Source organism: Carassius gibelio, chromosome B10 (genome assembly GCF_023724105.1).
Source record: "Carassius gibelio isolate Cgi1373 ecotype wild population from Czech Republic chromosome B10, carGib1.2-hapl.c, whole genome shotgun sequence".
NCBI lineage: Eukaryota > Metazoa > Chordata > Actinopteri > Cypriniformes > Cyprinidae > Carassius > Carassius gibelio.
The window spans coordinates 11,368,242-11,394,107 of record NC_068405.1 but is presented as its reverse complement, the minus strand read 5'-3'; the positions used below and the strand labels follow the sequence as shown (position 1 = coordinate 11,394,107).

Below are 25,866 nucleotides of genomic sequence, written 5' to 3'. Positions count from 1 at the left end.
CAGTTGTCAGACACATTTCTTATTCTTAAGAAGTCAACAAAACCCCGGCGTCTCCTCCCGAACACAGTCAGTTGCAGAGGTTTACACTGGATGCTGGAAGAGGAAGTCTTTGAAGTGTGTTTCCATGGCACCCGTGCGATTCCCCTTTGATCCTGGATCAGATTGAAGTGTATGATGTAATTTGGTGGTATATGGTGGGGAAGAGAAGGGGCGATGGTCTTAAATTCTGGGATTCAGTGATTTAGTGGAGGGAAAATGTTTTCTGTTTTGTGCTCTCTTTCTCTCCCCTCCCATTTTCTGTCTGTTTACCTGTCTCTCTGAGTCTTTGTATCCCTTTCTTTCTCTCTCAATTGCTCTGTCTTCCCCTCGTTGCCGGTCTCGTTTTTGTCTCTCTTCTCTTTCAGTCTGTCTTCCTCTCTTTCTCTCTTGCTCAAGGCTTTTCTCCTTAGAGAAAAGGCTCAGACGGGCTTCCTGAGATCTGTGATACACAATTTGATTTTCATGTAACATGATCTGTTGCTATTGATTTCTACAGTTCTCGTTCTGGCCTTAACATTAGCTCTGGTTTTTGGTTTGCTCTTGCTTTTTGTTCTGTACTGTGTTTTCCCGATCTTCCTGTGTATGTTTAAGTACTGTGGGGTGAATGTAAGAAGCACTTTTGTGCACAATATTTAAGAGCAAAAACCTGCATTAACACACTTGCAAACCAATTTCACTAGGTGCGGAATGCATTTAAATAGCTCTGTGTTGTATTTAAACAAAGTAATTGACTGTTTGCAATGCAAACACACCTCCCTGTGTAAATGAGGCTCATTATTGATTAGACTGCACATTATTTTAAGGTATCCTTGTTTAAGTGTAATTATAGATTTAAGAACAAGAACATGTACTTACTAAACTGTAAAATGAAGAATATGAAGTTATACTTTAAATTGAAAAAAATGTTTAATTCAGTGCTTGAAGTTTCTTTGTAATTATTTGAATTTTACTAGCAATTTCTAAGTGAAAATAGTTTCAAAGCAAATCCTAATTTTTTTTGTATATAGAGTAAGGATTGCCTTTTAGTTTAGGGTTAGTTCATTTAATTGTATTACTATAGTGAGTATATAGGGGCTTTCACATCAAAGGGACATTTTCCTAATTCCTAGAACTAATAGCAGAAGTATCCACTTTTTGGCGTATTCTCGCTGCAGGAACTAGGAACTGTTTTAGTTCTAGGAACTCTGTCTGGGGGAAACAAATGGGCTACTACTTCAGAGTAGGGTCTAAAACAGTTCTAAAAGAACTACCAGTGACATAAATATATGCTGATTTGCCAAACGCATGCAAAGCCCCGGCCACCCAGCATTTTTAAAAAGCCATGTAAAAGTATTCACTCCACACACCTGGGAAACAGCAATATCGGCATTTACTTGTCTACAATGTTGTTGTTGTTTTTTTTCTTAGCCTCGATGATAAAACATCAAGTTTTCATAGACTTCAAGCGCATAAATTGTGCATTTACATTCCGTCTCCATTATCACAAATTCCAAATGAAAACAAAAACGGCTCAGTGACACTGTAAAATAAAGTGTTACCACAGAGTTTGCCTTATTTATAAAACGACATGCCTGTCGCAATTAACACTGCTCTATTACTGTTTGTGGAAGGCAGATGTAACGACAGTATCATTTAAAAGAGATGTTTGCATATATTTACAATTGATCCCTGAAACAGTCTGTACATCAAATTATGGAGAAGCGTGATATAACCGGCATACGCAGAAGTGCACTCTCAACACTTGAAGTGAAGTACACCGAGAAGACCTTAATGTAGAATTTATTTTGAAACAGTTTTCACTCTGAAATGACTTGTAAATTTCACAAAGAAATTGCAGGTAACACATTGAATTAAGCATGACATTTTGAAGTAGAAAGCAAAACATATTCCAATAATCTTCAAAAAAGCATTTTACTTTTGACAAGATTATGCTGTATAGTTCCAGTAAAACGTTCCAGATCACAGTAGTCCGCTGAATCCACAACCAAGCAATCAACCCGCAAAATAGGGAAATGCAGTGTAAAATATCATTCCTTTTGACAGTGAATTGGATGCTAAAAATGCCTCTAAGGCCCCCTTCCTCAAATCTTACCCTGGAGGTCCAATGCACTGCAGAGTTTAGCTCCAACCCTATTTAAAGTCATCTGTCTGCCATTTTCGAATGATCCCAAAGACATTGATTGACACTGATTAGCATGCTCAGATGTGTTTGATTAGGGTTAGTGTTAAACTCTTCAGGAAAGTGGATCTCGAGGTCCAGATTTGAGGATCCCTGCTCTAAGGTTTATATATATGTATGTATGTATATAGTTGTGGTTCAGAGCTTGGCTAAATACTTCCCATATAACCATCTTTGTAAAAAATCATTGATTTTGTTAAATGAACATTTGCCCAAGCAGCCATACATATTTATGCAGTAATGAGTAATTCATCACCATATGTAGGCAGATAAATGATACAGATACTGTATAATAATTAGATTAATGTTAATTAGAAATAATTTCAGACTCCGCAGTTAATAAACAGGAAAAAGTCATCGTTTCCCACGGACTGAATGATTGTCAATGTTTCTTGCTATATTGAATTCAATCTTTTTAATAAATCTGTCATCATCGTGGACATTATTAGAATTTATGATCATCATTAGTTTAAGTGCTGGCTAATGCTTATTAGTATCATATTAGCGTTATGATGAAAAATGAACATGAAATCAAAAGTGTACAGTATATGACGGGCCACTTATTTCTTTTGCAGATCTCATCAGTGATTGTTTTGAGTGGTTAGTGTGTTCTTATGTGGCCCCATCTGCTTTAGTTACAGTAAATGCATTACAAATGAACCTGCCTGTATATAGATACATCGCTACAGTGGCGACAACACAATTTCGGTGTAATACAACAGCTTGCGCTTTACTCTAGATGCTGTTTTGTATTAAAATTACCGCCACACAGAGGCCACCTGAAATAGAGATTTCTGTACTAATGCATATGGGCGCACCCAGTTTTGATTATGATTTTTCAAGACAGGCATCTCTAGCGGCGAGAACGTCTGCCATAACAGGTTCCGAGTTTTAATCTTCTCTCTTAATTGGACTCGTTTGATTGGACGAGCCAGGTGTACAGAACTCATTTATGTAGGCAATCTGAGTGACAGTCAGCGAACAATGACATGCTCGCAAATGCTGATTTTCTCTTTATTGCAGCTTCCTCCACTCGAGAGAGAAGGAAAAAGAGGAGGGATTGACGCTGATGAATCATTCCTTCCTGATAAGTAGTTGTTTGACTCTGATTAGGGCTGCTAATTTTGATTTATGAAGGAACTATCAAGCATGGTTTTTTTTTGTATCGAACATCGCTGTTTTTGTAGCGACAATCCAGTCTTGTGCGCGTCTGGAATAATTTGACTCTCAGAAATGCTTTTAAAGGCTCATTAGACAGGATTGTCGAAACGCTTGGTCTCTAAGGCACTGATATTGGGTCCTACTCGTGTTAGATTGCTTTGGTAGTCTTTAAGACAGGCACTCGTTCGTCCCACAGGGAGAGGAAAGTACGAGAGCTCGCTGGGAGTTTTACACAGGTCAGCGGTGACGTTTGACCACATCTCTGTGCCTGCAGTGTGTCCTGTGTGTGGTGATCAGCTTGGGCTGTTTGATCCCCAGATGGGGGTATTTGCATGTGGCCTGGCTGAGCCTCCTTTTGAAGCCCCAACATGAGCCACAGCACATATGGCCAGAGTGGAAAAAGAGACAGAGATAAAATGGAATAAAATGGCATTTGCATAATGATGAGGAACTTTAGCAATGCCCTGTGATTTTTTTTTTCTTTCTTTCTTTCTTTCTTCTTCGTTCCTGTGATGTTTCGGGTGCCTTATGAAGTCCTAATAATGTAGCGTGTCTTTTGAACTCTGCTGACAGCTTCTCTCTTAGTTTCAAGCTCTGAGTTTTAAATGAAATCACGTTTCATTTTGTCCCGAGCTCGTTCAGTCAGGCGACACATTCAGATCTCGTGCTGCTTTAGTGGTTGGTCTTGTTTGCGAGTGATTTGTGTTTGCGTGTGATCGTTTGCTTGTTTTCGGGCGTACTCATGTTCGGTATCTGACAGTGCGTACATGTATGGCGATGGAGAAGAAAGTTGTAACTGGTGTATATCCAGACTTGTGTTGTAAACAAGTGTACTTTTAACATTTTAAAGTGTCAAGTGTGGAGAAGTACCCTGACAAAACTTGGGTGTTGGATTTAAATGTTAACTCAGTAAATTTCACAAATAATTACAACAGCAAGTAACACATTGAGTAATTGTGCAGTATAAGGACTGAAATTGTATTTCCTGTAAAATGTACTACATTAATCTTTGTTTTATTGAAAAAAATATTTTTGTAGCACATCCTTTGAACTCTGTTGACAGCTTCTCTCTTAGTTTCAAGCTTCGGGTCATAATGAAACCATTTTCATCGTATCCCGACCTTGTTCAATCACACGTTGTGTTCAGATCTCGTGCCGTTTTGGCCATCAGTATTATTTCTGTGAGTGATTTGTGTTTGTGTGTGATCGTTCACTAGTTTGTTAGGTGAACCAAAGATGACGTGTATGTGACAATGTGTGTGTTGAAAGAAAGGAAGTGAGAGGGACAGACTGAAGAACAGAGTGTTAGTCTGAGGGGGCTTGTTTGTCTTTTGGGTGCCAGCTTGGGCTGATGCCCGGGTGCCAGCATGGCGTGACGACGCGGGGCACGGCTCTGTTCAGACAGATGGCGTTGGGCCTTGTCAGGGTCCCTGCCTGTTAGTAGAATTGATTGCAGAGGCCCGAGCCAGCCTCTCTGCTCCCTGCTCTCTGCTCAACCTTCCCCACAAGAGAGAGGTGCATGTGATGCTCTGGATTTTTCGGACAGTATTTTTTTTTTCCCTTGGTGGTTGTTTCAGGTGGAGAGGGGAGGAGTGAAACAATGTGTCCTGGTTCTGTTTACCCTCAAGAGGTGATCTGTCAGTGGCTCTGGCCTTAATGCCAGTAGGTTCCAGCACAGCTATTGTTCTCATTGTTCTATAGTTCATTTTTTACCGCCTTTATTGTTCTTTACTGCACCGTTTACAGTTACAGTGCAGTGGCAGGAAAAAATAACCAACTAGGGCTTAGATGTATCTGTGTTGCAGAGTTTGGGTGAATGCAAACAGAGTGTAAAGAGATCGAGAGAGTGGGTCACAGCCCGGTTTAAATGAGTGTTCTGGCTCAGAAAATAATTTAAATTGTCCCATATTTCTTTTTAAGGCACATATAATGAATGTGAACAAGGCTATGAACAAGATGAATGAATGAATGAAAATAAAAACAATTTGGAGTATAGCTTTAGCCAGATAAGGTTATTTTTATGTAAGATTATTTCAAGAATTCACCAAGAATGATAACTATAGTTATGTTTTGAAGTGTATGCTTCATTTAATCAGTTTGCCCTCTTCTGAAACGTTTTAATCTGAAAGCTCAATGCATAAAAAAAGAAAAAAGAAAAAAAAATCTAACAAGCATGCAGCACCTTCCACTTAGTTCATTTTTGTTTCCCACATTTAAAAGTATTTTGTTTCTAATGGTGTACGCACGCCAAAAGTGAAGCAAATATTTGCATCATGTTACTAACTCTAGATTACTCTGGGGATGTTTTTGCATCATTTGAGTGAATAAAAACATTGGACAATGAAGAGTGTTTTCACGCACATCATTAAAAACCACAACAACATTTATTTCTGCCATTATTTCCATCAACAATATTGGAGATAAATATTTAGTTCAGTCATGAAACTCTAGATTGCACAGGCTGATGGGTTGTTAACATAACTCATGATATTCAGAGAGTTAAACGACTTGTTGAAGTTGAAAGCTGATTGGTTCATGCTGCATATGCAGCCAATGAGCTTACTGCCTTGCATTTACAGTATATGGCTGGCTAGAGATTCCAGCAGCGCGCTTTCAGAGTTTCTATGAAACTCTCCACCTTTCCCTGCCTCTGCTACGAGGTATTTTATATGCTATTTGGGCAGTAGCAGTTTTCTTGCTTGCAGCAGCAGCAATAATCTACAACTACAGAAATAACCAAAAGCAGTAGGAATTCAGCAGCAACGTAGCAGAATCTGTTCTGTCAAGAATTGCACACAGAATTACACACAATGTGTTGAATTTTACTGTCTTTTCCAGGAATTGTTAAATCGGGCGTGTCAATAATTCTTTCACTGATTTGTTATGTGCACCACTGTGTCATTCAAATTTCCAACTCAAGCTGAAAATTTGCAAGGAAACTTGAAACTTGGAATGGAATGGAATACGCAATTGAGGGGTGTAGTAATTTACAAACGTCATATCCACGGGAAGGAGGAGACGGGAACCGGCGGACAATCAAACAACTCTTTAATACCAAAATAAACACAAAACAACGCGACAGCCCCTCGTGGACGACTGTCGCGCACAAACAAAAACCAAATACAAAACAAAACCCAGGCCTGGTCCTGTCTCGTCCTTCACTGTCGTCGCTCCTCTTTTGTATCCTTCCAATCTCCTCCGTGGAACTCGAGACTGGTGAGTGTTGCAGGTGTTGATCATTTCCCAATCACTCCACCGGCCTTGCTCCATTCCCACAGCTCGTCACAAGGGGATTACCATCTTTTCCATTGACTTTGTTTGTCTACTCATCTATCTAGTCATGCAAATAATTACATTTGTTTTTTGACAACTCTCACACTAAAGAAATACTGCAAGGGGTAGTAATATTATTTAGCCGTTTATTTTCTAAAATACTCACGGCACCATATCGCCATATGATTGACAGTTTGCTTTCTAAAATAAACAGTGAGAATTTGTGGTCCAATCTGATCTGCTTTATTTTCTCGGTCTCTTCCTCTTCCCCAAGTGCCCATTTTCAGCCCTCCCTTCATGTATCGCTCCGATGTTTACTCAGGATTGTCTGTAATGACCGCGAGGCGATCTGGTGGAGATAACATCTGTCATTAGGACAAAGTGGATCACTCAAAGTACAGCAGTGGGTTCAGGGCTTGATAGGGTCTCGGCAATGTGAGCTGATCATAGATAAAAATTAGATGATTATCGGCTTCATGGAACATCAACATCAGCCTTCGGTTTGTGCCTCAATGAAACTGATTATACCCTCATCATGTCACATTACAATAAAGCACAAATAAGCCCTTTCAAACCTCTCAACTGCTCCTTGCTCATTTTCCCCACAAATAACACCCTGTTTTTCCTTAAATTACATTATGTGTACTGACAAGTTTGGCAAGATATTGTACATCAAACAATAGCATAACTTTGCTGCAGTGAGATTTCTCATCTTCGTGCCACATATAATTAATCTCTGATCCCAGTTTCATCTCAATCTGCTCATGCGGTCCAACCTGAAGTCATTTAATCCATTATGAAAGTCAATAACATATCATTCCATTGCTATTTATTTAATGGCCACATGATATTAGTTAGTATATGTCATAAACACCAGTAAAGCTGAAATGCTGGTGCTTCGATAGATTTTTTTCAGCAAGTTTCAATAGATTCAGTATTCTTTTTTTGAGTTGTCGATTTGAGCATGCTTTCTGTGAGCATGCGTGCCTGTATGCTAATCACAAGCGAAACATTTTATACTGCCATGTGGATTGCTCATACAGTAAACACTTTTGATTGTCTGACAGATGGAGAACATTACAATACACATAGCACAACATAACCCAATAAATAAGAAGCAAAGTTGGGAACGCTGACATTATAGACTTGAGTTAGAAGAGTATAAGGGGAACTGTTAGACATCATAGAGACATGGGGGATAATTTAAAAAAGCGCATAAAAATACTCCACGGTTTTAGTATGTGTGGTTGCTGTGGACTGATTTTGCAGAAATGTGGATGATGGTATGTGATGAGGCAAAGCCGGACAGATGATTAGCTCAAAACAAAGAGGAAAGAACAAAAAATCTGAGCTCAGGCTGGAGCATCAGTCTCTGGAAGGGGGTTCCTCACAAAATTAAACACATCACGGGCCAATAGACCCGAATTGCACTGTTGAATTGTGACTGTGATGACACATTTTCAGTTATTAAAATCATACATAAAAGTTCTTATATTTTCTTTAGGCTGTGATTAATTGAAATCAAGTTTTGATTCGAGATAAAAACGATTATTTTGCCACATTGCACTCCTTTCCTGTGTTGTGCTTTTGCATCTCCTAAAAAGCCCAAACTTACGGTGCAAATTAGTAAAATTGATGTGTCTTTCCCAAGATGGCACATGCTTAATATATTAAAGTTCATTAGTGTTATTAAAAGTCCCAAAAATATCTTTCAATGTTTCTCAGGTGGCTTTCTGTGCATGCACTTAGAGACAGAACATAACACAAGTTAAGTAAAGTTTTAGCTTGGGGTGCATGCTTAAATGGTAAAATCCAATCAAAAATGACAAAATGTGGTGCTTGGTGTTAATTCACGTGAACCCTTGTTGCTTATATCTTAAAGGGGGGGGGGGGGGGGGGGGGTGAAATGCTATTTCATGCATACTGAGTTTTTTACACTGTTAAAGAGTTGGATTCCCATGCTAAACATTGACAAAGTTTCAAAAATTAAGTTGTACGTTTGAAAGAGTATTTTTGTTCCCAAAATACTCAAAATTTCTCTTATGAATATAATAAAACTAAAGACTTTTTGGAGTTAAGAAGGATGCAGTACTACTCTATAGGTACTCAAGATTAACAGGATATTGAGTGAAAACGAGCATTTCACCCCCCCTTTAAGTGAACATAAACAGTTAAGCATGAAAATACCTGTAACAGTATATTTGATCCATAGAGCTCTTAAAGTCACAGACAGGCTAATATTTATGCTGCTGTCTGTGTGCTTAATATTAATCAAACAACAAAAGAAAGAGAAAATGACTCACTGCTCTTGACTGAAGTACTTTTGTAACTTTAAAAAGAAACAAAACAAGTTTAACTCCTACAGTGAAGACTGCTGTTTTATTTTACATTCAGTTGCTCAATTTCTGTAGTAGGCTGTTAGCTGAATACTTCAGACTTGAATAGAAAATACTTATAGCACTATTTGCCTCACCTTTATATTTTTATGTTGTTTTTGTCCATTGCTTTTTTTGTTTGTTTTTTTTGCATTCGTGTTTTTTTTTTTTTTTTTAGGAAAACTCAAACTTTTTAAAAACGTTTTATACACACACACAAACACACATACGTATGTATATACAACGCCTTTACAACCCTTTAAGCTTTGGTTACCTGGAGGTGGGACAGAAACAGTTTTGCATTAATATTGAAACAACATGAGGGAGAGGGAGAGTAAATGATGACAGATTTTAGGGTAATTTTTTTTGTGTTTTTTTTTTATTCAGTGGTGGAAGAAGGTAGGGACTGACAGCAAATTTGAAATCTTTCTCTTTTCTGACCAATGTTAAGCCATAGAAATGCTATTGTGCGTTTTATTTTTCTTTTGCTATTGACACAAAAAGGCAGGAAAAATTCTATTTTTAATAGTTCACATTCACCACCCAAATTTGATGACTGCTCCATCTTAAGAAACCCTGGAAATGTGAAAAGGTCCATCAGATGATCTTGCGCAACCAAAATCCGTGCACCACCTCTTCACCCCAATGTCTTTCCCAGAAAAGCTCTCTTATAGCAGGTAGAGCAAAGGGCACTTTTGAGAGACTGCTGGCTTGCAGCCAAATCCACTTCCACCCCAGTTGGGCTGCTCATATAGGCAAAGAATTGCCCTGGGGCTCATACCTGCATCTCACACACACACGCATACACGGAAAGCCAGCGACGCGCTCTCTAACTACTGAACTGGCCTGCCATGATGGATGGTACTAGAGGGAGAAGAGCTGTGTGGTTCTGACATATACTTCCTTATTTTCAGCAGTGCTGAGAGGAGCAAGTCCACTGCGGCCACTCTCCATCTTCACCAGAAAGCCAATGGCAACACGGTCCGTGTAGTCAAACATACGCTGTAAATCCGCAGACAGAACACAGTCACGTTCCCTCGCACGTATTGATGCGGCCATACACACCATTGCCCATTCGCTCCATGCTCTAATGCTTTGTGATTATACAGTCACACACCAGAAAGCCAGATTTTAATTGTTACCCCATAATCCAACAGCAAACTGATAGTGCCAAAGTGTGTTGCATCAAAGCCAGATACGACCATACAAGCGCCAGCAATCACCATAATAAAACCCAGGACCCTGCTACAGCCAAGCAGCACCACTCTGGCGCCAAGAGGAAAATGATCCCTAGCCCAAAAATTGCTGCCCATCAGGAGGACCTGGCAGAAGCGAGTGGCTAATCAGTTCATCAAAATGGCTGCACCACCTCCGAACCTCTCTCCCTATCCTCTCTTAAAGGTAGAGGTCTGCATTCAACACAAAGTTCTACATCTCTGAGTACAACAGGGAAGATAACAATGTGCATGCAGGAAGTGCGAGATAAAAATCACTTGTGGGACTGCCACAAAATATAAATATCTAAAAATAAAATAGAAGTTGTTTTAAGGTAGAAATTGTTTACAAGTGCTGGGTTTGTATATTCTCTAACTGGACATAATCTTGTGGAAACAAGACTAAAAAAATCAATCCCACACAGACCTCTACTTGGAGGATCTTTAGGTCTTCTAGAAGAAGCTTCTCATCAATTCTGTTCCTTCTCCAATGGAAAGCCATGGCACAGCACGGCAAACAAAAATGGAGACCAAAGATAACCGCAGCAGCCCAAATGCTCCAAGCTGCAATCAACACACTCACAAGTACAAAAATAGAGTAGGACTGTGTTCAATAATGAATCAAATCTTCCTTGAAATCTTTTTTGTACTTTCTGTAGTGAAAATTTTAGAGGCTGAGATTAGCTTAACAAAAGCCCCATGCTGAGTCGGTAGAGACTGACGGATGGGTAGACATGATCAGTTGGTAGAAATGCTACTTGTTGTGCCTTCAAAGGCCCCTCACCCCAAATATGAAGGGTTTTATAACAGAGAAATGACCTGCTTTCAGAAATTGCCTTGTCACAGAGACAAAACAGGATAATAGACGTCCATAATGCTTCAGCACCTGAAAATCTGCCATCATTACTTCTTAAATATGTATCCATTTTGGGATATCTTTGCCATTATGTGAAGGATCCCAAGATCTGTCTTATTTGGTGTTATTTTCTCGGCTGATTTCTCTCATTCTCTTTGTCTTTCCTGGTTGCTCTAGAGAGTAACATGATGTACTCAGCAGTGCCAGCTTGTTAGAGGAGCTTCTGTGTCTGATAATAACCTCAGCATGTCAGGCAAAACCAAGCTGTGGCATTTTCCCTCCGCAAGAAGACGGTTGCCACAAATTATTACAGAAATATAGACATCATTGTTTTTTTTTTCGTGGTTAACCACAGGGCAACTGATTTTTGATAATAGATTCTTATAATTACATGAGCATTTTGCACATTTGATTAAAACCGTGGACAATTGTGGAGTCAGACAGATTCTTTTCATCTGGTGTGCTTTTCCGTGAACTGGACTGTAATTTCCAGCTGATTAGAGCACAGTGGCGCACTCAGAAGCAGCAGGTAGAAGGAAAGAGATGGAGGGAGGGTAACGAAGGGAGAGAAAAAGTGGCAGGCGCGAGAAAAAGTAAAAGAGGATGGGAGGGGGTGGGAGAATAAAAGCAGAAAAGCAAGGTAGAGAGAGTCATTCGGAAAAAGCACTAGAAAAAAGAGGATCAGAGAGACAGAGAGACAGAGAGAGGGCAAAAGGCTGAGGGTACGTTAGAAAGTGTGCACGCCGGATCAAACAGGAGGTGTTCTGTGAAATCTCAGGAAGAGCAACATGCCCATTTCCCCTCCCCACTCCCCCTCGGCTGGAGATCAGACAGAAACGAAACCTGCCACAGATCCACGAGACCAGTCATCCCACTGGTTCCCTGATGCAAGAACACTGCAAACCCACCCTTACATGTGTCTTAAAATGAAGGACGGGCAAGTTTTGCATGCTAAGGTGGTCACGGCAAAGCGCCTGTAGCGTGCAGTTTACCTTTTTTGTGCTCTTTCATCTTTCCTTTTCTGACTTCCCTTTGGTCTCTACCAGACTGTGCGCTGTGATTAAGGCTGTAAACCTAGATGGTTTCAAGCTTTTGTTGTACAGAGAAAACACCAAAGTGTAGTCCAAAGCCCATGCACAATACCAATCACAGTAAATGGCAAAACACACATACCTTTAAGACATTTATGAATGCCATAAGCTACTCAACGTTTTGAAGGGCAGTTATAAACAAGCTACAGTCATTCACAGCCAATTTATATGTATGCTGGACAAAGCCGTGCTGCAGTCACATTATCTGGGTCTGTGTATGTTGGACTTTGCAATAACCAAATTCAGTGCTTTGAAACTATTTTGACCAAAAGTATATTTATAAAAATAAAATAAAAAGGCAAGTAACACATTGAATACAATTTTGAGATGGATATTGTTATTTTCTTTTAGAACGTGTTTCTAATCTTTATTAATTATGTGTAACAGTGTAATTGATATTTTAAAAAGATGAATTGAATTAAATTCTGTCAAATAAATAAAACTTGTGAAGTGCATGTAAACACGCTTACTGATTGTATTAAGGATAAGGTGTATGGTAAGCAACTGAAATATGGCACCTATAGTGAATAAATAGTTTCGGGTTTTTTAATAAATCTTTCCACAATGTAGTTGTTGTTTGCATAGGAGCATTTTAAAATTACTTCAATTGTGGCACACCAAATAAGAAATACTGTAACTGTTTTATAAACACTACTTCTTTGATATAACATTTTCGGAATGGAACCAAGAGGGACCGAACTGTTATATATTGTGATGAACTCATAAAATATTAGAGTGTAGTAATTATGTTTTTTTCCCTGCCTACATATACATAGCTTTGGCTCCGTCAGCCATTTTGGACAAAACTGTTATGCCGCTTTAATTAAAAACTTTGAGAGTATTTTAAAATATTTTGTACTTATCAATCATGCATGATTAGGTAAATTTAGGAAAGAAGGGTTTTGATTCCTTTTTTGTCTTTACTCACATCTAAATGCATGCTTTCATTTCCAGTTCACCTAAACCAACTTCAAGGCTACACCTGCCTACATAGAGCCACAAGAATATCACAAACACACTTTTCTACACTCCAAACACCAACTGTAGCACACGTTTATTGTACAAACACACTATTACTTTGCAAATGCATTGACAGAAGCGTCATCTAACACACATGCTCATTTTCCTACGGACACACTTATCACTTACACATGCAATTATATTCCAAGTTCACCACACAGTTTTTCTCCCACACATTCTATCCCCCTCTCTCTCTCTCTCTCTCTCACACACACACACACACACACAAAGAGGACCGTAGGACTCTAATGTGTTTGTTCCAGAGGGGCGAGTTGATCTATTCCGCTTGGTGAGATATAAAGCCTCTTTCCTCCTCCAGTAAACGCCCTCTTTTACACTATTCCAGACCTCTTTTGATGTATTGACCATGTCAGCCCCTGCTTATTGGAAGTTTTTTGAAGCATACATACGTTTGTGCGGTGGTGGGGTCAGTGTGGTGTTTTCGTGTGGAGAGAACTGTCAGTTATGTTGTGCCGGTGGAGCCTCACAGAGCTCTTTTTAATGAGTGCATTAAAGCTGCATGGATGTTCATGGCCAGTGGAGGTACGTCCCCTGGGCCCCACCGTCTGCCTCAGGGCTGCCATCTGTAGATCTCTTGCACGTTTAAGGGTCTCCACTACTTTTCTCATCATTTTCTCTGTCTCTGGAAGATGAAGTAGTTTGGGACTGTAGTAAGAATCGAAAGTGGAGAGAAAGGTAACATGGCGGGCAGAGAGTGCAGATCAGAGGTTCTTAATGTTTAGTGGTCCGCAGCACATTCTTAGGATAATAAATACTCACGACTATTGGAATTCCAAAATGGAAATCATGAATAATTTAGTGATTGCTATTGCTCTTAAGTATTTTGGTTCCATAGATGATATATATTTAAAGAAAAACAATTTGATTGCCAAATGATGAGCTTATTTCAGTAATATACAGACTTTCAAATGATTTTTCATTTTTTAGAGGTGAGTAATGCAATTAATTAATAGACCTGTGTCACCATTACTGTATGTTCTGTTTGTTTCATATCACCTTCCTGCTTCTTGTTTCCTGCCACTCATCAGTCACCATGAACATTCATTAATCAGCATGTCTCTTCACTCTTTAGTTCCTTATCATTGTGTATTTAAGTTCATCTGTGTTCACTCCTCTTTTGTCTGGTATTATTTGTGCTATGCACACTGTTTTGAAGTTGGTTTACTAGTTGTATTAGAGCCCTGCATTTTAGCCTGGGCACGACGGGCCGCAACTTTTTTACACCTTTTGGGCCAGGCTATGGGCCAATTATCACGTCATAGTTTAGACACTGTTTTAGGCTTTTCCTTATTTTTATACTTTAGACACCCAACAATTAGTGATGAAAAAATAGCTGCGCTACCACGAAAGTAAAGAGTGCCTCAATGGTGTTTATTGTCCCGCCAGCAGCAGCATGAATGATGCGTGGCGTCAGCGGAGCTGAACAGTTCTGCATTCAAATGCATGCAATAGGCTTAAGCTTGCCACAAAGTATCGACATAAGTGCCGATCCTGACTCACCAGTTCCTCATTAAATGCGCCTTTAGAGAGAAATGTATCTTTATAGATTATAATTATGATGAATTTTTTTTTTTTTTTTGGATTTATTTCATTAAGTAGTATTTTAAAGCTTTCTAAACATATTTATCATATCTCTGAGGCAGGTATTCACTGAGTTTTGGTTCATTTTTGTGAAGCGCTCCTGTTGCTTTTTTATAAAAGCACAACATATTGTTGATATTTTGAGTGTGTGGAAATTGCAGTAATTTGCAAGGGACAACTTCTTACTTTGAGCACACGAATGCATGTCTAGTTTATTTTTAAGCAAAAACAGAATAACCGAACAATGGCGCTGACCGGCGTGTTACGTCATCACGCATTCCGAACATTTAAAGGGACCACGATCCCTGAACAGTTATGCAGAACACAGTGTACAGAACTACACTTAACAATGGTGAATTATGTCTGTAACATTCACTACAAGTGCATACAAATAAAAGTAGACCCTTCACAGTTATGAATGATGTAATACACTTACCTTTATGAACAAAAATAACAGCGCATCCACTGGAAAAAATTGAAGTGATCACACTGGCGCCTCCATGTCCTGCAAAGCGCACTTTAGCGTCCACTCTCCACACAAACTATTTGATATATCGCACATTTATCAAGGTTTCACTGTTTTATATCTATATTTATGTCTTTTATTTTAGGCAAGTCGTGATGATTTAAGAAGGCTAAATTGATCAAATATCGGCTCACTGTCTGCTGCTGGCGGCTTGGTCGTTACTATAAAAAACTAAAAACTTTTTTAAAGAACAAAAAATTATCCAAATGTTTTTCTAAATGAACATGAAAAAAATCAAATGCAATAGATTCACTTTGTCATTACTTTCAAAACTGAACTATTTTAATAGCTCAAACAATAGAATAAGCTGTTTTGGGAGAAGGAGGGAAAAAAGACAGGGTCGGGTTGGGCACGGGCCGGTAATTCTGATAAGCTGTCGGACACGGGCTGGGCAGGGGCCTAAATATGAGGTCTGTGAGGGCTCTAAGTTGGATTGCCTTTTGTTTTCCTTTAATAAACAGTGTTATTTTTTTATAAGTTTTTATAAACGTCTTCATCATCTTTGGAACTAGACATTACATCCTGAAGGTGCATTGGGGAAAATGACACATTTGTTTGGTTTTATTCCAATACATTTTGTTTTATTCACAGCACTTTGCTAAACATTAGTGTTTCACTATGCACATGGACAACGATGTGTAATGTTAATTATGTGCTAATTTGTTATATTATTTAAAGTTTTTTAAAATGTTAGAAATGTCTGTAGAAAATGAGAACTGATAAAATATGAAAAACATATGAAACAGCAGAGAAAATAGACTCGCGTCCAGGTTTTAGCAAATTATAAATTTTAGCATGTGTATGGCTTCAAACCACAACCTATCCCATAAACTGTGATTGTTTCAGAGCAGCCCAAGTCTTTTTGTCAAAGGAGGCTTGTGGAGTTGTACGATTTTTTTTTATTATAAATCAATTAATGTTTAACCCTTTCAATCAGTACTTTACAGAAGAAATAATATTTTATAAAATATACATTAGTGAACGAACTCCATCGCACACCTGTAAGTGATAGGTGCATAGAAAATAAAGACCAGGTGGGTCGTATCAACATATAAGGAACTCCCGCACACTATCTTAACTTGCAAATTAAAATTTTAATCACACCAACGTTTCGGTCACACGACCTTCATCAGGAGTATACAAATGTTCAAATTTCATCTCTTTTAAAATAAACACATGACCAATTAACAGAGCTCCATCTGCACAGAATTAAGCTCATTCGGAATACATAATTAGCACCACATCATAAACAATTACAACAATCAAGATCCCCCTATAGGTTAACAAAATCATCCAAAAAACACAATCAACACATCGTCATCAAACAGCATCAAATTGTAATTCTAAACCGGTAGTCAGGCTCTATAGTCTCTCAAACTCATTGTGAATACACAGTAAAAACAACACCTCATTCAAAACAATTGCATGACTATAACATTACATTAAATAATGCTTCATTGTTCATACCCATAGGTGATAAAGTTTGAAGGGTGTAAATCCAAAACAGTTCGCGTCTCTGTAGAAGTAATTCAATGTCTCCACCTCTAGGTGGCAAAGTTACTTTCTCAATCCCACAAAAGCGTAAAGAGGTTACATCGTGATTCAAAGGCACACTTTTTAACTTTGAATCACGATGTAACCTCTGTAAACCAGTGTCACATTAGTAAATTTTTGATGGATGACTTTTGAAATCAAGGTGAAGATGACTATAGTGACTTAACAGGAGTCATACATTAGCCATGCTATAGTCCGTTATTATTGATGCGCATACTCTTGGCGCACTGATCACAACAGCATCGTATTACAACAGAGATGCTCACAAGTCTCTGAGCTAGAGTCCAAGTCAAGTCTCAAGTCTCTGAGCTAGAGTCCAAGTCAAGTCTCAAGTCTCTGAGCTAGAGTCCAAGTCAAGTCTCAAGTCTCTTTATTATATTAAGTCTCTGGTTATAATAAATGTTGCATCACGTACAGCGACCCATCCAAGCTGCTTAGAACACTGCATAGCTATATATAAGGAAATTCAAAGCATGTAATATGTTATTATGACAACTCTATCTATTAGCATACAATATCAACTTTGATTTTGGTATATAATCAGTGTAAACAGGCTATTGCAACATGACAAAAACACCAAGAATGCTTTACTTTTAAGTTAATATCTGTATTTTGCATTTATGGATTCAGTAATGGCCTTCTGTCTGTCCTGGCTGTATAGCTGCACACCTCTTGTCTGGCTTAAGAATGAACAAAGCTACGCTGACTTATGTTATTCATACAATACCTACTCACAAATAAACATCAAAAACAAAGCCGGCTGCAATGAATTTCTGTGCAAAACAGCTTTTACTACAAACACTTCCACACAAGAACATTGTTATCACACAAGAACATTTTGATAGAGAACCAAAAATATTTAAAGTAGATAAAATTAGAATAAATAAAATGGAAATGTCTACATACTATTACTACTGTAAACTTTGCAAATAGGACATCAGCCCCTTCAAGTCAATGAACAATAACAAAGTGGGCTGCAATGAATATCTGTGCAAAACGTCATGGCTCCGCTCCTACCCAATGACAGAGGCACGCAGGTTTTTTTCACTGGAGTACTCACGTGAAGGATGCGTGCACAACTAATAACTAATATCATCACGCTATAAAGGGTTGGCCTGCGCTGGGTGCGCCCCTCCCCTATAACTGTTCTGTCTCGCGGAGGAGCTCATTTGTGTGCATCTGTGTGAAACACGCATAGGAAAAAAGAGTGACAGAAAGAACGGCTCCCCTCCAGCCGTGACTCGGCTCCCATCGTTCATGTTTATGAGCCGTTCAAAAGAATCGGTTCGTTCGCGAACGTCACAACTCTAACAGCGAGCTCATCTGACGTTTACTAAAAATTAACATTGTTCACGAGTCCCGGAGCTCGAGTCCGAGTCGAGTCTGAAGTCTTTCGAGGACGAGTCTCAAGTCGAGTCTGAAGTCACTGTTTGTGCGACTTAAGTCGCACTCGAGTCCGAGTCTCAAACTCGAGTCCCCATCTCTGTATTACAACATAAATAACACTGCATATGTGCATGCCTCCATTTGGTCCTCAATTCCCAAAAATTCTTAGCAATGTCATAGAATTAAGTCATTTTGTTTTTTACGGATTTTATAGATTATAATAAACTATAAAAGTTCTGCTAAAAAAAGTATGATGAATAAAAAGGCGACAACCCTATCTCCATATCCAGCAACCCAAGGTGGATTTGTGACTGAGAGGTTGAAAACCTCTAGTGTGAATTCCCAAGTGTGATGAACGTGGTCCACAGAGTATAATAGATCCAGAAAAAGAATGCATGTGGTTGGCGGATTACAGGGAGTGTGTGTTAATGTAGCTTTCTTTGTGGCTCTGTTGGAATGAGGTCACTGGGTCTCGGCCCTATTTAATTAATTAGGGAACAGTGGAATGGAAAATGGATAGCAATCAGAGGCTCACTAATTTCAGACCTGCCAATCAATAAGCCTTAGTGCAGAATTTTCCTTCAGGGGCCTTGGTGGGTCTCATTTAGTGTTGAATGTAGGATACTGAATGTGAGCGTGCCTGTATGTGTATATGTACATAAATATTCAAGACATGTATATCGAGGGATTGCAGCCCAAGGGACATAAATGCAGTGAAAAGTGAATTGCCCTTTCACCCTTTTGCCACCAAACTTCCAGCACGTATGTTGGGCATGCAGACATTCAAATGCACCTAGCAAACGTCAGTCAGCATTTGAAGCCATTTCAATTCAAATGACTTGAAGGAATCAAACCAGAAGAATCTGACCCACAGTAGCCACTGAAGAAATCCCAGTATGCAATGCATAACAACAGCACTGAGCATAGCAACAACTGCCTCTCACATAGCAACCACACCACAGTGCATAGCAACCACTGGCAGCTCTTTGTGTATTCCCTGTTAGTTGCTTACATTTGACGCTAGGTGAACTGCAGTGTCTCTGTGACTCACCCGGTAGAAATGAACTCAAGCATATCAAAACAAGTTTTGATTTGCTGTTCTTTAACATAATGTACTCATCATTAAAGACTGCTTTTTTGTGTGTGCCTTCCTCTCACAGATATTCGCTCACTGCCTGATGTTGCCATGACGGGAAACTGCAGTCAGGAGTGCAGCGAGCTGGGTCACTCAGATGCGTGTTGGATGCCCGGTCAGCCTTCGCCCGTCCGCAAGACCCGCAACCCCCCTAAACTGTCCACGTTTGTGCCTTATCAGGAGAGGGGGAGCCTGGGACGCCTGGCCAATGGGAGCGTGAGGCTGGGAGGAGAGGAGAATAGGCCACGCCTCCCACCTTCCCGTAGTGCCTACTCCAGCAGTGACCACACCCCAAGTGACCACGCCCCACTGGAGGAGGTGCCTCTGAGTGTGACATCAGAGTTCCTGCCTACCAGCCCCCGCTCCAATCACGCCTCGAAAAGAGAGATATACCTGTGAGATAACCACACCCACCATCTTTGATTGACGCATATCAGAAATTACAGAGACAGGGTTGCGAAAAGAGAACATCGAATTTGCAACAGGATATCAATCAGATAGTGGAAAAACACGCTATTGTCATAATGTCCAAGTAGATTAATTTTATTTATTTATTTATTCATGCATTCATCTATTTATTACCATCACTTTTACTGTTCTTTTCAACTGTTTGTACCGTTTTTGCATACCATCAAAAACAACCAACGCATACTTTTATGTGACTTAGCAAACGTTTAGCTTCGCTAGCCTACAGAATGTTCATGGCTTCTTCTAATAGATTACCAAGTGCTGGAGTGGGCAGGAGAAACTGCTGTAAAAGGGTCTTGAGCCACATCCAGAGTGTCTAACACTCTTAACTTGATCCTGTCCTCAGAGGAGAGCAGTCTTTATACATGTAAAACGCTGTAAATACATTTGTATGGTGTACATATGAATATTACTATCAGGCTCAAGTTGAAAAATAGTGACAGGTTACATCTAAATCAGCCTGAACACCTGAAGTGTGTGTTGGTACCACTGCTTTCGAGGGTCTGAACATTCATAATGGTCATATGGGAACGTGAATAGATGATCTGGAGTGAAAGGAAAAATGTCCTAATGGTGCTCCATGACCCTCGTTGTGCCCGTCTACGACCCAGATCCTCACCTGCTGTACTGTATGTCCATATTCGCACTGCAGCATGGTGTATAGTTTTGTGTTTGGTGAGGGTGGGCAGTGGGTTTAACAGCGATTAACTATGACAGACCATAACATATGCCGGTCTGTGCATTCGTGTGTCAGGGGACCTACTGTCACGAAAGTAACACAAGTGGCTTCTGGCACATTAACACGTTATTCAACAGATGAGAATGTGCGTGCATACTTTTGTGTCGTGGCAGAACTTGTGTTTTTTGGCACTGTGAATCTCTCCTGAACTCCCACGATATAGTGCAAACGCTGCCTGGCACTCGCAAAGACGCCTACGGCTCACACAGCACAGCCTCAATGAGGAGGAGACCACCTGCCTCCCCTCAAATTATCAGTAGAGTTGTGTTAACTCAACGGTGTGTTAAGTCCACAAACACACCTAGTCTCCATCAAATGGGTCCATTTTTCGCCGCACTCATATTCACTGTCCTGTTTTCTTTGTTTACATAGTTTTTACAGTTCGAAATGAAATCGTTGTGTCACTCTATTTAGACTTTGTTTGAAGAACAAATGTATTAATGCCTTAAAACAGTTGTATATAACAATCACAATGGACAAATTAGACTGATAATCCTGTCTTGTCTTTCGCATGTCAATTGTGCATGTTTTTTTTCCACGGTCGAAAAATGACAAATGTTACAAATGATCACATCACCATTCGCCATTTGCCTATTTTCAGCAACTCTTTTTTTTTTTTTACGTAAATGTTCTGTCCTCCATTGATTGGGTATTTCTTCAGGTTAGTTTTTTTCTTTGACACTGTGCTGACTATCTAACCTGCTCTAAAGCTGTGTCTCCCCTCCAAGTTTCCGAGAATCTCTGGGGGACCATTTTGACAATGACTATCTAGTGTGCTCAAGAACCATATATCTGATGGACATTATCATTACTATTGCATCGCCTCAATATCTCTACTTTTTTAACACATACTGCAGCACAGTACCTGCCCAGATCCCGGCGCTTTGTCTGCAGGGGGGTTGACGATGGGCATTTCCTTAATTAGGGTGAGTAATGAGTGTGGTGCAGTTGGCATATGCGAACACTCCAGCCCCCAAAGGAAGCACAGATCACAGAAAAAGATCCCGGTCCAAACGCTTCAATTGTTTAGCGAGTCACAATTTTCACAGCACTTACCTCATTGTGACTGCCTTCAGCACCTCTCGCCGAATAATTAAGGCTGAAACGTATGGAAATTACTGGACGTAGCCATGATTAAATAAGGCGAATGATTATCCCGCCCTAAGGAAAGAAAGCACATTATGCTGTTTTCAAAGCCATTTAGTGACTCTGATAGAAAAAAAAAAAATCCAACGAGAGTCATGATCCAGCGTAATTAGCCCAGCTCACTTTTCCTCCTTCGTGCTGCAGCCGCGCTCTTCCCAGGCGAACGCTGACCTGGACTTAACACGGCTAAAAGATAGAGATGACCACAAAACTCCACCACCACTTAAAGGCTTTCATCTACTCAAACTCTGAGTGAAGCAGGTTCTGACCTTCCTCCACTCTGTTGCCGGCCTGAGTCAGATAGTCTGAATTGCAGGTTTTGACTGCTCTGGCTTCATCTCGGCTGTTTTATTCCTAGTAATTCTAAGGTTAGACTCCTAGAGTCCTTCGGCCCAAAATGCCGGAGGACGGACGGAGGAGTGTCCACTTCTCGTGGTTGTTTTTTAAACTGGTGTTTAGATGTGTGCTCTTTCACTGTTAGATGTCTGGATGTGATGAGACAACCATAACGAACGAGGGAGTCTTTTCTTCGTCCTTAGAGCGAGACTTTTCTACATAGACTAACGAAAACTGGTGTTTGTGGTAAACATCTCTTAAAAAGTGTTCTGTACATAGCTCTCCACATTCCCCGTGCGTGGTGTCAAGCAGGCGACGAGTTGAGCATGAATTCCAAAGATAATTGGTAAAAACCGTTTACTGTTCTTGCTGAAATGTTAGTGCCGGTTCAGAAACCTTTTTCTTGAGAGCTAAAGCGACGTTCACTGCACAAAACTCATCTTCACCGTTCACCCCAAAACTGAAGACAGCTGCCTTGAAAGTATGTCTTTTGCAGGAGAGTTCAAAACTTGTTATCCTTAATTGTTGGTTATATTTATATAGGACTAAAAATGCTTGTGATGATCTGTTTTTGTACAGTTTTATGTACATGCAAGTGAAGCTTTTTAAATCTTACAACAAAAGCCGATGGCATATAAAAATCGTAAAGTGTTTATTGAGATGTGCACATCTTGCCTTGGATGGATTGATCTTTTTTGCCGAGTCAGTGTGAATGTGGCCGTTGTATGCCTGCACCGTAGTCATTCACTGGCTCCTGTCACCGAGGGCTTTATCAGATTTTATGTTTATTGTGAACAGTGGATTGTCCGATCCGACTTTGTTTGTTTGATTCCCATGTGTTTTGTTTTGTTCCGTTTCCGCATGTTGAAAACAAACCCCTTGTAATAAGTCCTTGCAAAGTTTGTAATAAAATGAGTGAAGAAAATAAAAACAAAGAAATACGTTCGCTTGTTGAGTCATTGTTTAAGAATGAATCTAAAGACTGTGATCTCTCCATAAACCATTTTCATTAATAAAGCAAATTGATCTGACAAAGATATAAGACTCATCTCTCTTTCTCTCTCTCTCTCTCTCTCTCTCTTTCTCTCCCATTCTGGGTCTCTTTGCCTATTTAAACAGAGAAAGAGGAAAAGGTTACGGTTTCGCCAGACTGACAGGAACTTAATAGAACAGAATAGCGAATGTGAGATCTTGTAATGTGAAGCTCTCACTTCACAAAAGCTGTCCATCAATATTAATGATCAAAAAACACAAGACCTTCGAATTCTCTCAGTCTCGTAAACCTAATTCTCTTCTCTACAAGGAGTTAAACCGTTACACCCAAGACCTCCCAGTACTCGACAGCACAATAAAGAAGAAGCCATAAAGATGATAACGCTGAGATGAAAGACAATAAATCAATCCGGCTTTCATTTGGTGCGCTGTCTTTATAGATATGCCACACCGTAATTCGCGCACCTCTGAAATGATAGCTTTCACAGATAAAAATAAATGGATGTGAGCCAGCGAACAAACGCTGTGAAAAGTGAGCGCCATAAACAAGTTAAAAAGAATATCAAAGGTACAAGATGGAAAGTGAGGTAAATACAAGTATGTGAGTAAACAGACGAATGTGAGAAATGCACGTTGCGCTGTCAAGCGCATGGATAGTAGTTTAGAAGGCCAAACTGCCCTCTAATGGTCGTCAGGGGAACTACTACTCCCCAAAAAGGCAAAGGATTAGCGTTTAATACCTGATACTCAACAGTCAGGATTAATGAATCAGATAGCCTTCCTTTCTGCTGGTGTTCTTCAGTTTCTTGTTGACATCACCTACAGCGTACGCGTTCCCGGGGATGGCGGATGAAACGAGTGAAGCTGCATGAATAATAATTGAGATCAAGATGATAGTGGTTTCTGGACCACATAGAAGTACATTTCGCAGACAGGGATGCTCATAGCGGCTTATTTAACCGAGGCTGCGATGGGAAGACCCGCTGAGTTTTTTTTCATTAATCTCCTTCTAATGGATAGGTTTTCACTTCGCCTCGCACTCCACAGGCTGAGCTTTAAAAAGAGCCTTTTCGCTGGTGTTTTGTTTTGGGGTTTTTTTGCGTGCGGCTTGGGCATTTGTTTCTTGTTGCGGAGGGGGCCTCTGCAGAGAGGGTCTTTCTTCAAGATGAAACTACCCCCTCGGCTACTGCCTACTGTTGATGTGCTGTTGCCATAGAAACCTGGCCCCTCTCTCTTTCTGTTCCTCCCTCACCCACGCTCCTTCTCGCTCGCTTCGTTAAGCGCAGTGCTGCTGGCAATTAGAAGCAAAGCCAGCGGCGGGGACGGCTGCCTCTCAAATGTACTCTCCAATTAAACACTGTCAAATAATGGCGTATCTCAAAACCGCCACCTCTTGCCATCCCCTCCTATCACACGACACATTTGTGCTTCAAAAGGAAGGATAGTTAAAACTGCACCTAAACAAACAGAAGCAGAGATCGATGCATGCACAAATTCCACCCTTTTCCAGCAGCATCCATAATGATGCTAAAGGCGGCATGCTTTTCCTGTAGTCACAAGGCGTTAAAAACTTGATTATTCTTTCATTCAGCGGAAAATGCATGTAGCTGCAAGCCCATAAAAGGTTTTCTCCACAGTATTGATTGCACATTTTTCAGGAAAGTGAGGTGTTTCACAGATCGTGGGCACTTAAGACTCATAGAAAATTGCTGGACTAAAGCCCTCTCATATTCAGCCATTTGTACCACTGTCCTACATATCGACTCTCATACACTATAGACGTAATTGGTGCATTAAAATCAATGGCGCGATTTAAACAGCATCATCATTAAAAAGGTTTATGTGCAAAGTCAATAAGCACAGCAGGGATGGTTCGGAACCCCCGGAACATGCAACATCGCACATGAAAAACTAGTTTTGCATCATATTGTACGTGCAATCATGTCAATTTTTGTTCATTGCAGCTAGGTGCTGTATACACTCCTCCACTGCCCAATAGTGTCAATAAAATGTCTCTTTGTCTCATTTAACACCCAATTACGTCCCTCCTGAACTCAATCTTCCAATCATCTATGATCCCGAAACAGCCTAGAGCCATCCATCAGCCCTGACAAACACAGTGGCCATACGCCACACATCACGGGTAGAGCCTCCTCACCCGTTCATTTGGCCTAAACACCTCCTCTTTCCACAGTCGCTTAGGTCTCAGGAGGCTCCTCCTGTATGTTCAAGTGGAAAATCACTTTTTGAATAACTACTTGTCCCTTTCACATTCGTTCACTACCTCGTCTGAGGCATTCTGCTTGATAAAAATGGCCGATAGCTCATGTCTGGCAGAGAGAGAGAGTTGTAGTGTACCATAAGAGTCACATTTGTGGAGAAGTCCAACAGGAAGTACTATTAAAAGTCGTATTTTATTGACCCGCGCTGTGTGTGTTTGTCGGGTTGTTAAAACAGGATTATTGAAATCGCAAAGACATGGCAGAGAGCTCCAAATCAACAGTGCCTTCAAGAGAGAGGTAGCTCAACACTTTCCTGCCCACCTGCTGAGCACCATCACACACCTAGAGACTCGTTTGAATTCATCTTCTAATCCTAGAAACATGACACTTTAACATTAATCTAATTTACTGCAAATGGAATTAAAAAAGCTTTTCAAACCACTGGCGTACATGCATTCAACGATGTCTGAGTCACCTGCTGTATGTATTTATATGAGAATATTTATATCCTGTACCTTAAAGGAATAGTTTGCCCAAAAATGAAAATGTTG

At 40.0% G+C, this 25,866-nt stretch overlaps 1 protein-coding gene across 1 annotated transcript in view; it reads left to right on the top strand.

Annotated features, from left to right (window-relative positions):
• The window catches only part of pcdh1a (protocadherin 1a), an 86,882-nt gene extending 63,839 nt beyond the window's left edge, over positions 1–23,043 (top strand). Inside the window, exon 5 of the mRNA XM_052568208.1 lies at positions 19,437–23,043. Coding sequence (XP_052424168.1) covers positions 19,437–19,810 — 374 coding nt within the window. The 3' untranslated portion in view covers positions 19,811–23,043. The remainder of the gene's footprint in view (positions 1–19,436) is intronic.
• Positions 23,044–25,866: the final 2,823 nt, after the last annotated feature.